General features: G+C 43.6%; 1 protein-coding gene across 5 annotated transcripts in view; it reads right to left on the bottom strand.

The window, feature by feature from the left end:
* Positions 1-13,759, bottom strand: part of jarid2b (jumonji, AT rich interactive domain 2b) — a 414,508-nt gene that overhangs the window by 86,991 nt on the left and 313,758 nt on the right. For all 5 annotated transcript variants that reach the window (XM_041183795.1, XM_041183794.1, XM_041183797.1 and 2 more), the window contains one exon: positions 8,663-8,898. In XM_041183795.1, the coding sequence (XP_041039729.1) occupies positions 8,663-8,898 (236 nt within the window). The remainder of the gene's footprint in view (positions 1-8,662; positions 8,899-13,759) is intronic.

Below are 13,759 nucleotides of genomic sequence, written 5' to 3' on the forward strand. Positions count from 1 at the left end.
AGAGCGCGCGCGCGAGAGAGAAAAGGAGAGCGCGCGCGCGAGAGAAAAGGAGAGCGCGCGCGCGAGAGAAAAGGAGAGCGCGCGCGCGAGAGAAAAGGAGAGCGCGCGCGCGAGAGAAAAGGAGAGCGCGCGCGCGAGAGAAAAGGAGAGCGCGCGCGCGAGAGAAAAGGAGAGCGCGCGCGCGAGAGAAAAGGAGAGCGCGCGCGCGAGAGAAAAGGAGAGCGCGCGCGAGAGAGAAAAGGAGAGCGCGCGCGAGAAAAGGAGAGCGCGCGCGCGAGAGAAAAGGAGAGCGCGCGCGCGAGAGAAAAGGAGAGCGCGCGCGCGAGAGAAAAGGAGAGCGCGCGCGCGAGAGACATGGAGAGCGCGCGCGCGAGAGAAAAGGAGAGCGCGCGCGCGAGAGAAAAGGAGAGCGCGCGCGCGAGAGAAAAGGAGAGCGCGCGCGCGAGAGAAAAGGAGAGCGCGCGAGAGAAAAGGAGAGCGCGCGCGCGAGAGAAAAGAGAGATCGAGAAAAAGAGAAAAGAGAGAGTGCAAGAAAAGAGAGTGAGAGAGAGAGAGGGAGGGGGAGAGAGAGAGGGAGGGGGAGAGAGAGAGGGAGGGGGAGAGAGAGAGAGAGAGAGAGATATTGATTAATTGAGAGCATGAGAGCACAGGGGGTGGATATGGCCCAAGCTCCCATTCCTCAATACTGCCTAGTGGCTTTTCTGGAGATTATGGGGTGGCTTTACTCAGTCTTGGAGCATTACTGCAGATGACTGTGAAAACACACCCCTGCAAGGAGACAATATCTTTAAGGAGAGGAAAATTAGCAAAGGAAGAGCTAGCAAGAATTGCTTTTTAAAGAACAGACAACAGTGGCCAAAAACATGGCATTAACCATCTAAAAGATACCCTGCACCTGTACTGAAGCTTATGGTCACAAGGGTAGACTGAGGAAGGGGAGGGTGTAGAGAAGAGGGAAGTACCAAAATATTTTAACTACACATTCACCAACATGTCATACACATGCATATTAAGTGGCTACATGGATAGCTTAAATCAAAAGCTCTCCAGCCCTCAATTGCTTGCAATGATTAACAACAGGAGGCATCACAATGGAGTTCCCACAACCACCTTCAGTCCTATAGTGAGTTGGAGCAGCAGAGCTGGAAGCAGTGACCAAGTTTTGGCTACCAGTGTTATATCGACCAGAGTTAAGAATAGTTCAAGCAGGAGGGGGAAAGCTGCAAACAGGATTGCTTAGAAAGCTGGCTGTATACTGATCGTACGCTATGAGGCTTCAAACTCTTTATACGAAAATCTTGAGGCAATTGCAAGAAGGCTGAAGCTGTCAGCATAACCACATCATTAAAAGCTGTCAGAACAGCATGAATTGAGCGGCCCCATTACCTAAATTACAGAACTCTCCCTAAACGCCCAGTCCAGATTCAGAATTATAGGGGAAGGCGCACAAACCCACCACTGTACTTCTAAAAGTATAACCCAACTTACAGCTCACTCTCTGCTGGTGTTGCTGCACTGTCGGGACCAGTCGTGGACTCTAGTTCATGAGCACTTGAAGACTGATCAAGACTTATATGCATGCAATCCATCATCTATCCTGACAGAAATGTGTCTACATTACCTAACAGAGCTTGTGAAACGCCAATCGCTGCCAGCAGAGGGAGCCAATAAGCCTGCACAATCAGTAAAATAATTAACCAATGTGCAAACTGTAGGTCTGGAAAAATGTGCCTGAAAGTGATTTTAATTATGGCCTGAATTTCACGGTTGGCGTGCGCGTGAAGTCAGCGGGTCCGGAAGCAGATGTAGAATTTGGTCCCGGGTGGGATCACATTCTCAATGCGATTTCACGTTGGATGTCCAATTAAGGCCTGCCCAGTGTGAAACGTGTCTTCCAATTGGCCTGACAGTGCAGGCGGGGGTGGGAATTAGTCGGGTACTAGGTCCAATGGTATCCCCCAGGACTCTGGTAACATCAATTAAATTTCCAGTGGAAAAACAGATGGGTCACACAACATGGAAACAAATTTGGTGTTAATACTGCGGCTTTTTGGCTATGAACTGATCCTGACTAAAACCTTCACTGACAATGTATTTGCTCTGAAATATGCCTTGAAAATCTACAGGTCCTGCCCAGCATCTGCCACTGATCCAGCTAAACTTTGTAGTAAATGACGAAGTTGTGGGTGGGGGGAGGGAGGAAAGAGTTGCAGAGGGGTGTCCTTTCATCTACTTACATCAGTGAAGAAAGAAAAGATAATGAATAAGCATTTTTCAAACACCTTTCATGACTTCAGGACATCCCAAGAGTGCTGTGTGGTCACTACTATAATGTGGAAAATGTGCCAGCCAGCCAATTTGTGCACAGCCAGCTCCCAGAGACAACAATGTTGGATCTTTTACATACACCTGAGAGGGCAGACAGGTCTCAGATTAACATCTCACTTGAACACTAGCAGCACTGACAGTGCAGCACACTCTCAGGACTCAGCTGGGACTGTAAGCCCACGTGCTCAACCCTCTGGAATGGGACTTGAAGCTATAATCTTCTGAACTCCAGAGAGCAGAATGCTCCAATGTGGTAAACACCTATGCCACCAAGGCTGCACCTGGTCTACATGCTATTGTAGCAGCTCTGGACTGCCAGGCTGAGCTGTCGCAGCTAGGGCTAGTGGTTGTTGATGCAGGGCGAATGAGGGATGGGCTGCTGGGGCTGTAAACAAATGTAGTTGTTCCTTTTTGTAGGGGGAATCAATTTTTAAAAATGGTCCTTTATTAAGCAGGGATCTGGTCATATTCCATTTCTCCTGCTAGGTCAGTTGGGACATGGCCGATGGCAAAGCCACAGTGTCTGTATGCTGGGTCATGATGAATGCCTGGGTCAAGGGGAGTCCAATGTTCAGAGAGCCCCTACCCTCAGGTCAACCCACCCCACCCTCCCAATATAACTACAATGGCAATATGCCAAATGGCCATGGATTTTTAAGGCCAATATCTTTTGTAAATTTCAACATCCCCATGGTTTGTACAGATTGATCTATTTTGTTAGAACTTTGGCACTGATTAGGCACCAAACCAGCTTAGAAAGCTAGGGCAATCAAAAAGCAATCTGGCAAAACTCAAATTTGGCAGCAGCAAAATCAAATAGAATGAAAGTGCTTGTGTTCCTGGGGCCTTTAATCCTCCCCTTGGATAACAAATTGATAAAAATGTAAAGCCCACCTGGCCTTTTTGCCCGTTTAACAAGGGCAACATAAAATCTTGGTCAATAGGCTTTTAATTTGCCTTAACTGGCCCTTTAATTGTCAGCAGGCGCAGCTACCACTCCTGCATGTGTCTGCGGGCCTCAATATTGCACACATGCGCAATGACCTCGGGGCACACATCCAGGTTACTTCGTGGAATTTTCGTGCGCCAACCGTGAAACGTAAAATTCAGGCCTATTGCTATTTAAAAAGGAACCACATAATGAATGTAAGTTTGAGCTTGATTTTAGGCTCCCTGCGAGGTACCACCCCCCACACCCACCAAAACCCATGGTCACCAAGGTTAAGAAAACCTCTCTTCTTCCTAATCATAAGACAAGTTCAAAACCATCAATTTTCCTTCCTCAGCTTTCCGAGGGAATGCTGTTCTTGTGTGAACTTGCATTGTGGAACAGGAACTCAAAATAACATTTTTCTCTCCCCAGCTCAGGGACATGGAAGTCAGCTGTTTTCATCTCTCCACTTCACTTCCTAATGCCTTGGTCAACTAACTCGGATCATGCCATACGCAGTCAAATCCAATATTCTTGTAAATTTGCATGGCTCAGCATCATACAGGTGCATCCACCAACAGCTTTGGGGAGGAGAGGAAAGAGGGATCGCAGCTATCAATATTTTATGAAGAGTGGAGGAAAACAGGAGCTTGAGATTTTGTATAAATTGAAGTGTAGCAGCTTTAAAGTTTGCAACATTCTACTCTGGTGTCAATGGCTGCGCAGACCAAATCAGTTTAATAGCAACATGGCACCCACAGTAATATGGTACCATCGAGGAAACTTAAAACATAATCCTGAGACTAAATTGTGTCTTGATCCTTTTGTCAGGGTAGGTACAGCTCACTGCCTGCTAACCAAATCAATATAAATCACAGTTCCACTCAAAACAGGTTGCGGTTAACTATAGCACTGTTCTGCAAAGAAGAATGGATGGTGAAGAAACAAGCTACTACATTCTTCAACAGGCTTGCTAACAACCTCTGCACAATTGGCAGCCTTTATTGGGACAATTCACTATACTAAACATCCACTAACATATTGCTACAGATGTTTCTATAAAATAGAGCTTGCTTTGTACCTTTGTTTGCTGCATGACAACAGCACAACCAAAAGCACCATGGCAGCCCTTTCAAGCACTTTCACGAGAGACTATTTTCAGATAATAGTGGGTGGCCTATTCATCCAGCAGGCCACTAAGGCATGTAGGGTTTGTGACAATAATGTATTGACCAGAGGCTCTTATATTTTTCGGTGCAAGTTTATTTAAGCCATGATAATTGGGAAGTTTTTTTTTTAAAAGCAAATAGTCTGAAATGTGTTTATTCTACCTGCATTACTAAGTGGGCACTGCACTTTCAGAAATGCCAAATTTCAAATGAGATATTAAACACAAACCCCATCAGCCCCCCACAATTGGGAGCAAATGATCTCATGGTACTATTCAAAGAATCAGGGAGCTTTCCCCATGTCCTGGCCAATATTTATCCTTCAGTTAAGCAGATTATCTAGTTGTGGGAATCTGCTGCGCATGAATTGGCTGCCATGTTTCCCATGTTACAACTGTGACAAACCTTCAAAAGTACTTCACTTGTTGTAAAGAATGGAATGAGAGGTTGTGGAAGGTGCTATATAAATGCAAGTTATTTCTTCACTGTGATTGTATTCAGTCATTACTGAACTCCTGATACAGCTGATATAAATTACAAATCCAGTTGCACTTATTGGAGAATCTGTACCAGTTATGTTGGAGGGCAAATTCAGCAATGAAATGATTCAGGGATATGGAGATTACTTTATGCCAACTTTAAGGCAGTCATGCATGTAATGTAGTGCCTGTACAAATCTACCCAAGACCTCTTGGAAATTAGAGGAAGGCGAGGGGCTAAGAGGGAAATATATACTGGACAGCAATATTAGAAGTGCACTGATAGACTGCAGAGGAACGCTTCGTCTACTCTACTGCAATCCTTTGCACTTGTGAGACTTGTCTGAGTGGCACTCCCAAACTGGTACCAACTTCATCCGATTTAATGCTGTAGTCCTAAATCCATGAACAGCTGAATGGTGACTGCCTAAGCTGATTACTTTTACAACCACTTTCTACCCATCAGTCTGCTCTGCACTGAACACAGGTCCCAGAAGGATGCCTAAGTGCACAGTTACTAGAAAGAGCTGCTTCCAAAGGTATAAGTGCTGCCAAAGGCAAGTCTGCAAAGTAAACAAACTCAAACAGAATGCAATCCAGCTCAGGGAAACAGTACAGCACTCCAGGCATGGTTTGTCATCCACAGCTCACCTTCAGATTATTTTCTGTTTGCTTCACTTTTGAAACCTAGACTATTCCATAACAGTTCCGAGTCCTGAATATTCAACACACATCTGGCAGGCCTATCGTTTCCAAAAATCTTAACTGTATTTTTAAAACAACATATGGCAAAGGATTCAAAGTTATTCTGCAATTTTTCCTTGAAATATCTCATGTTACATTTACATTTTTAGAAAAAGCCTAAATGTGATAAACCCTAGTCTGCCCCAATTCTCATTTATAAGGGCAATGAAAAGCCTGATTAACTATTTGCCTCTGTCAACAATGCTCAAGGTTACAAAACCAGTTCTGCAAAATACTCGGCAGTAAGCAAGGTTCTTGTACCATCACACAGCTGCAACACATTTCTCTTCCAGATTTTCAAACCAAACCTGTTGTTCATTAACACATTATAAAAAGGTCCTGTAGAGAATGGGATATTAAATCAAAATATTCTGCCTTCAATTTTCCACTGCAGCTAGTTGAGCACAATTGTTTCTTCAATGCGTTTGAAATTCTAGGAATGGAAAGAATTTTGAGGAAGGGGAAAGAAATTATGAGGAGGAGAAGGGAGGGAAAAGGAGATGACAAAGTGGACTTCATCTCCAACTGCCAGGCAAAAATGTTTTTACAAATATTTGTATTGTTCCTACCTCATCAAAACATAGTTGACCTCAATTGTACAAAACATAGAATCAATCAAATATATTATGTGAGTAGTGTGAAGTGGAAATATTTGTTCCAAACACAGTCAGACTGACTGTAATTTGATACCTACCCCCTTATCAGTCAATACCTGGAACAAATTGCTTTTGCCCCAGTTCATTCATTATCTTTCATTATGAGAATGCATGCTTGATAGAAGTGTTGTCAAAACCATGAATTAAAAGAGTGATAGAATCAAGGTGTTTCCAAAACATTTACTCATCATTTGCTTATTAAAATACTGGCTTTTGTGTATTCGTAGCATTTTTTGCTTGTTATTGCAACTGAACCTGTCTGCGGCTGGCAGCAGAGTGGAAAATAACGAATCCAACAAACATCTCTCCAATGTTTTACCAAGATTTCAATATAGGAACTATGATGCAATTAGTTGCTCCCAGCCACACAACTAGAGACTTCATGCTGCATACAACAATGGCAATAGCTGGTATAGGTACATTTTCCAAAATGAAAGGAATGTTTGTCCATCAGTGCTATAGTAATTTTGCAGACACAAAGTTAATCATTTAGCAGTGTCATTCTTGCTGTGATTATGGCTTAAATGTGGTTACAAAACTAGTTCCAGAAGGTGCTCCTCACTATCATTTGGCAGATGAGCACAGTACTTGTGGACCAATAACATTTGTCCACATACTGCTCACATATTAAATCACCGACTGAAGCACCTATACGAGGATAGTACATTCAGTGTAAGAAATAAGCATGGACGTAATCAAACAATGGATTAATTAGCTATTCACAAACTGAGAATGCATTGTATAAAACATATATTTAACATTGAGAACTCAATGATCTTCATGGCTAGTTAAACAGTGACCCTAGAAAATGTGGAGCCATTTCATGGAGAATAATTAACCCTACTACAGCAATCAAGAATACTCAGGTTTAAACAGGAAATTGCAAGTTATCAATGGATGCTGGAACCCACTATACCAATTTCCCAAGCCACAATGCTCCAATTTTCATTGCATTCACAGATGCAGAAAGAACAATAAAGAAAACTAGTAATGAGATAGGGACATCTGTAAATTTTAAAACTGGATCCCAGGCTATGTGGTGAAACAGCCAGGATGTACACTGGAGATCTAATCAAACATTAAATTAGCAATAAGCAATATAGGTCCTTATGGAGAAGAAAGATTCAGGGACAAAGGACATGTTGTCAGGGATATGTTTGTTATTTAGCAAATGTAATACAGGTACAATGTCTCAAAACTGTCAACCACAGGACAGAGTCCAGGCCGGATTTCAGATCTTGTCTGTTTTTAACGTCAGGCAGTTCAGGGTGGGTCGGGTCTGGTCAAGGGTCACTTGGACCACTCAGAGCGTGGGAAAAGACAGGTGTGCGAAGCTAATAGTTAATCGGCACACCAACACAGTATCTAGCCAACAAGCTGGCAAGTTATTTTACTCTTCTAATAATAATAAAAATTCATGCAAGGCAGCTTCAAAAAAATGTCAGGTTTTCAGACAGCACCAGTTTTTGGCAGTCAGATTTGAGACACTGCATCTGTACATTTATTAGCATAGAAAGAAAGGAAAAAAATTGCACAGTGCAAACAGATTGTCCAAAGGAAAGGTTGGCCATTGGTCATGATATAGGAGCACTGACCTAGCAACATTTCCATTGTCAATTTTGTTGTCATTAGGCGATGGATGCTCAGAAGACCTCGACAATTTTCCCATCAGGTGGGCAAAGAAATTAGTGAAATCTGTCTCATTCATCCTGTTAAGAGAACACACTGTTCCCTGCCTGAGGCCGACCAGTAGATAAAATGCCCTAAGAGTCTGCCAACACAGTTTCTACCTAAACACTGGAAGAGGCAGCTGCTTTCAATCCATGTTAAAGAAGATCCATGCCAAATTGCAGTGCCAGGAACAAGCATCACAAGGTCACCAGCAGTAAAACTGGCCGATCTGTGAACCCTATCAGAGCAAAATCTCAAACGTATTGTTATAAATGTATTTTAAGTTACATCAGGTATATTCACATTTTAATATTTCTGGTTTCTTAAAAGGTTAGATTTAAGTACAGTCTCCACCATTTATAGCAGGCATGTGCCTGCAAATGTGATATACCTGTTATACATGGTGCCAGTATATTGCAATGGGACCTAGTTTTTGTCAAATTTGCTTCTCCTTTAGGAATGATGATTAAATAACCATCCAATCTGCAGCCTGGAAACCACAAATAAACAGAGCACTTAAGACACTATAACCAAGAACTTTGAAATTGGCAGAAATGCAACTAACAGTTATCACTTTTTGATCAATGGGAGTGACTGCCCATTTCAAGTTTTTGAAAAATAAGCAGCACTTCTGTGGTGGGGAGCTAACATTTCGGTTCAACATGCTGGGCAGTCATTTTGTACCTGTGGTGTTCGGTGCTCCTGAGATGGTTTCATAACAGCTGAGCCGTTAGCAGCAGAACCTTTTGTTGAGCTGCCTATTTGTGAAGAAGAATTAGCAGCAGTGCCTGTTGAACACGGCTCTTTCTTGCACTCAACCTTTTGGTCACTGTTCTTCTCCTTCCCTGGCGTGGCCTCTTTTCCTTTGTGTTTCTGGACAGATTCTTTATCTCTCAAAAGCTTGCTAGAACCATTCAAAACTGGGGAAAGAAAGCAAATGTGAGAAGTTAAGGGAAAAGATTTATCTGAAACTCAGGTTATAAGCAACTCATGCAAAATTTATAAACCAGTGATGACCTCTTCAGAAATGTTTGGAAGTCACCTGGTATGAATGGCTTAGTTAAGAAAGGAGATTTCATCTATCCAAACAAAATATCAATGCTTTTTACATTGAGAAATATGAAAAAACCAAGAATCTCTTACCATAATTTACCTTTTGGAATTTCTGTCCCATTTCAGCCTGATGTACATTTTTTATTTAAAAAAAATCTTACCAGATAGTACTTTGCTCAGTGTTGACTCCAAATTCAGAAATAAAACAAACTCTCCAGCATGCACACCCTCTCAAACACTTCAGTACCTGGCCTTTTGACCCTGTATCCAATCATAGGTAACAGTCTTCAATCACCTCAGTCTTCTTCTCTGGAACTGCTGCCTTAAGTCCCTTCCACCTCTCTATTCCTCAGTGGGCTGCTAGATCTGTTCTTAATCCATTCCACCTTAAACACCATCTCAAAACTCACCTTTTACAACAGGCATTCACTTCCCTCTATTATTTCTTCCAACATAATTTGCTGTCTGTTCCTTTATCCATTTAATTTCTTCCTCCTTTCTCTCTTAAGCATTTTGGAAAAGCCAAACTAATGTTGTTTCAGGGTAAAGTTAGATTTGACTATGTGTACAGTCCTATATAATGGACAGAATACAATTGTGTGCGAACAGAGAAACTAAGGGGATTATGTTAAAGGATACCTGTTTTAAACCAGCATCTAAAGACAAAGATCCAAGTTGCACTTCTGATTGCAAGATCCAGAGTTCTGCTCACTGGCACCTAGATGCTTGCCAACTTTTAATGTTAGGAGGAACGCCAAAAGAGAATTTAAGAGCTGGATTTTGCAATAGGTTGAAATTTCACTGTTCTTGGTTCAGATGGTGACCCGAAAGCCTTTCTGTGCAGTTACGCTTTAGATGCACCCCCAAAACATTGCATGCTACACTGCATGGATTGTCAATTGGCGAGTGGTGCTGATGACAAAAGGATTGCAAAGTTTTACAAACTTTTTCAGAGAAAAAAGGGATAAATCCTTTGAATGTCAGTCAGCACAACGACGATTTGGACAATAATCCAGACAAACTTAATTGATGCTTGGAAAACACCGGGTTAATAAATGTTAAAAGCAGATGGTGTTTAACTAACTTGAATGGAGTTCTTTGATGCAATAACAGGAGTTGGGCGAGAGTTGTGCGGCTGTTGTGTACATGGATTTTCAAATGGAATTTGATAAAGAACCACATAATAGATTTAGGTAAAAATGAGATGTCAACCTAGTGAAGCTACAACACAGGACTACATACATGCGAGACAAGAGGAAGCAGCATGCTATATACAGAACTAAATGATCCCACAACCAACAGATCAGATCAAAGCTGCCACATCCAGTCATGAATGGTTATGGACAATTAAGCAACTAACAGGAGCCGGAGGCTCCACAAACATCCTTATCTTCAATGATGGCAGAGTCCAACATGCTAGTGCAAACAACAAGGCTGAAACATTCTCAACTACCTTCAGCAGAAATGCAGAGTGAATCATGCATCCTGGCCTCCTCCAGAGGGCCCCTGCATCACATATGCCAGTCTTTGTTCAATTCGATCTCCTCCATATGATGTCAAGAAATAGCTGAAGGCACTGGATACAGCAACCACTAATATGCCCTGGCTGTGGTACTGAAGATTTGTGCCCCAGAACGAGCTGTGTTGCTAGCCAAGTTATTCCAGTGCAGCTACAGCACCAGCATCTACCTGGCAATGTGGAAAATTGTTCAGGTATATCCTATCCACAAAACCGGGCAAATCTAATCGGGCTAATTACCACCCAGTCTACTCTCAAGCAGGAGTTAAGCGACAGAAGGTGGTATTGGCAGTGCTATCAAGTGGTACTTACACAGCAAGAACCTGCTCACTGAAGCTCAATTTGGGTTCTGTCAGGTCCACAGCATCAGATCTCATTACAAACTTGGTCCAAACATGGATAATAGAACTGATTTCCAGAGGCAAGATAAGAGTGACTGACCTCAACATTAAGGCAGCATCCGACTAGAGTGTGTGGCATCAAGGAGCCCTAGCAAAATGGAGGATATTTGGAATCAGGGGAAAATTCTCCACTAGAAATCATACCTAACACAAAGCAAGATAGTAGTGGGTGTTATAGGCCAATTATCTCTGTCCGAGGAGATCGCTGCATGAGTTTCTCAGGATAGTTTCCAAGGCCCAACCACCTTCAGCTGTTTCCTCATTGGCTTTCCCCGCAACATAGGGTCTGAAATGGGGAGCTGTTTGCTGGATGATTGCAAATGTACAATACCATCTGCAATTCCTCAGGTACTGAAGCAGTGTCTACATGCAGCAAGATCTGGACAGCATACAGGCGTCGGCATTTAAGCATGGGTTGATAAGCGGCAATTCACACTACATAAGGGCGAGGCAATGACCAACTTCAACAAGAGAGAATCTAACCATCTCCCCTTAACATTCAACCATATTAACAACACTGAATACCCCACCAGCAAAATCCTGGGAGTTACCATAAGCCAGAAACGGGATCAACCCTATAAATACCGTGTCTATAAGAGGTCAAGGCTGCAAATTTGCAATGAGTAACTCACCTCCAGACTCCCCAAAGCCTGTTCACCATCAGAAGTGCAATAGAACACTATCCACTTGCCTAAATGAGTGCAGCTCCAACATAACTCAAAAAGCTTGGCATCATTCAGAACAAAGCTGCTCGCTTGATAGGCACACCATCCACCATCTTTTTTTTATTCGCTCACGGGATGTGGGTTTTGCTGGCTGGGCCAGCATTTATTGCCCATTCTTAGTTGCCCTTGAGAAGGTGGTGGTGAGCTGCCTTCTTGAACCACTGCAGTCCACGTGGTGTGGGTACACCCACAGTGCTGTTAGGAAGAGAGTTCCAGGATTTTGACCCAACAACAGTGAAGGAATGGCCATATATTTCCAGGTCAGGGTGATGAGTGGTATTCCCATCTATCTGCTGCCCTGGTTCTTCTGGATGGTAGCAGTCATAGTTTGGAAGGTGCTGTCTAATGAGCCTGTGTAAATTCCTGCAGTGCAGCTCGCAGATGGTACACACTACTGCTACTGTGCGTTGGTGGTGGAGGGAGTGAGTGTTTGTGGAAGGGGTGCCAATCAAGCTGCAGTGTCCTGGATAGTGTCAAGCTTCTTGAGTGTGTGGTGGGAGCTGCACTCGTCCAGGCAAATGGGGAGTATTCCATCACACTCCCGATTTGTGCCTTGTAGATGGTGGACAGACCTTGGGGAGTCAGGAGGTGAATTACTCATTGCAGGATTTGCAGCCTCTGACCTGCTCTGTAGCCACAGTATTTATATGGCTAGTCCAGTTCAGTCTCTAGGCAATGGTAACCCCACCCCCCCCGCCCCAGGATGTTGGTAGTGGGAGATTCAGTGATGGTAATGCCATTGAACATCAGGGGACGATGGTTAGATTCTCTCTTGTTGGAGATGGTCATTGCCTGGCACTTCTGTGGCGCGAATGTTACTTGCCGCATTTCAGCCCAAGCCTGGATATTGTCCAGGTCTTGCTGCATTTGGACATGGTCTGTTTCAGTATCTGAGGAGTCGTGAATGGTGAACTTTACACAATCAGCAGCAAACATCCCCACCTTATGATGGAAGGAAGGTCATTGATGAAGCAGCTGAATATGGTTGGACCAAGGACAACTACCATGAGGAACTCGTGCAGTGATGCCCCGGAACTGAGATGATTGACCTCCAACCACCATAACAATCTTCTTTTGCGCTAGATATGACTCCACCAAGTGGAGACTTTTCCCCCAGATTCCCATTGACTCCAGTTTTGATAAGGCTCCTTGATGCCACACTCAGTTAAATGCAAACATGATATCAAGGGCAGTCACTCTCACCTCACCTCTGGAGTTCAGCTCTTTTGTCCAGGTTTGAACCAAGGCTGTAATGAGGTCAGGAGCCGAGTGGCCCTGGTGGAATCTAAACTGGTCGTCAGTGAGCAGGTTATTGCTAAGCAAGTGCTGCTCGATAGCACTGTTGATGACCCCTTCCATTACTTTACTGTGATCAAGAGTAGACTGATGGGGCAGTAATTGGCTGGGTTGAATTTGTCCTGCTTTTTGTGTATAGGACATACCTGGACAATTTTCCACAGAGCCAGGTAGATGCCAGTGTTGTAGCTGTACTGGGACAGTTTGGCCAGCGGCACAGTTAAGTTCTGGAGCACAAGTCTTTAGTACTTTGCCAGAATATTGTCAGGGCCCATAGCCTTTGCAGTAGCCAATGCCTTCAGCCATTTCTTGATATCACATGGAGTGAATCAAAATGGCTGAACACTGGCATCTGTGATGCTGGGGACCTCCGGTGGAGGCAGAGATCATCCACTTGGCACTTCTGGCTGAAGGTTGCAGGCCTTATCTTTTGCACTGATGTGCTAGGTTCCCCCATCATGGAGGATGCGGATATTTGTGGAGCTGCCTCCTCTAGTGAGTTGTTTAATTGTCCACCATCATTCACAACTGGATGTGGTAGGACTACAGGGCTTAGAACTGATCTATTGATTATGCTATCACTTGCTGCTTATGCTGTTTCGCACACAAGTAGTCCTGTGTTATAGCTTCACCAGACTGACACATTTTTAGGTATGCCTGGTGCTGCTCCTGGCATGCCCTCCTGCACTCTTCATTGAACCAGGGCTGATCTCGCAGCTTGATGGTAATGGTAGAGTGGAGGATATGCTGGGCCATAAGATTACAGATTGTGGTTCAGTACAATTCT

This window comes from Carcharodon carcharias, chromosome 3 (assembly GCF_017639515.1).
Source record: "Carcharodon carcharias isolate sCarCar2 chromosome 3, sCarCar2.pri, whole genome shotgun sequence".
NCBI classification, from domain to species: domain Eukaryota; kingdom Metazoa; phylum Chordata; class Chondrichthyes; order Lamniformes; family Lamnidae; genus Carcharodon; species Carcharodon carcharias.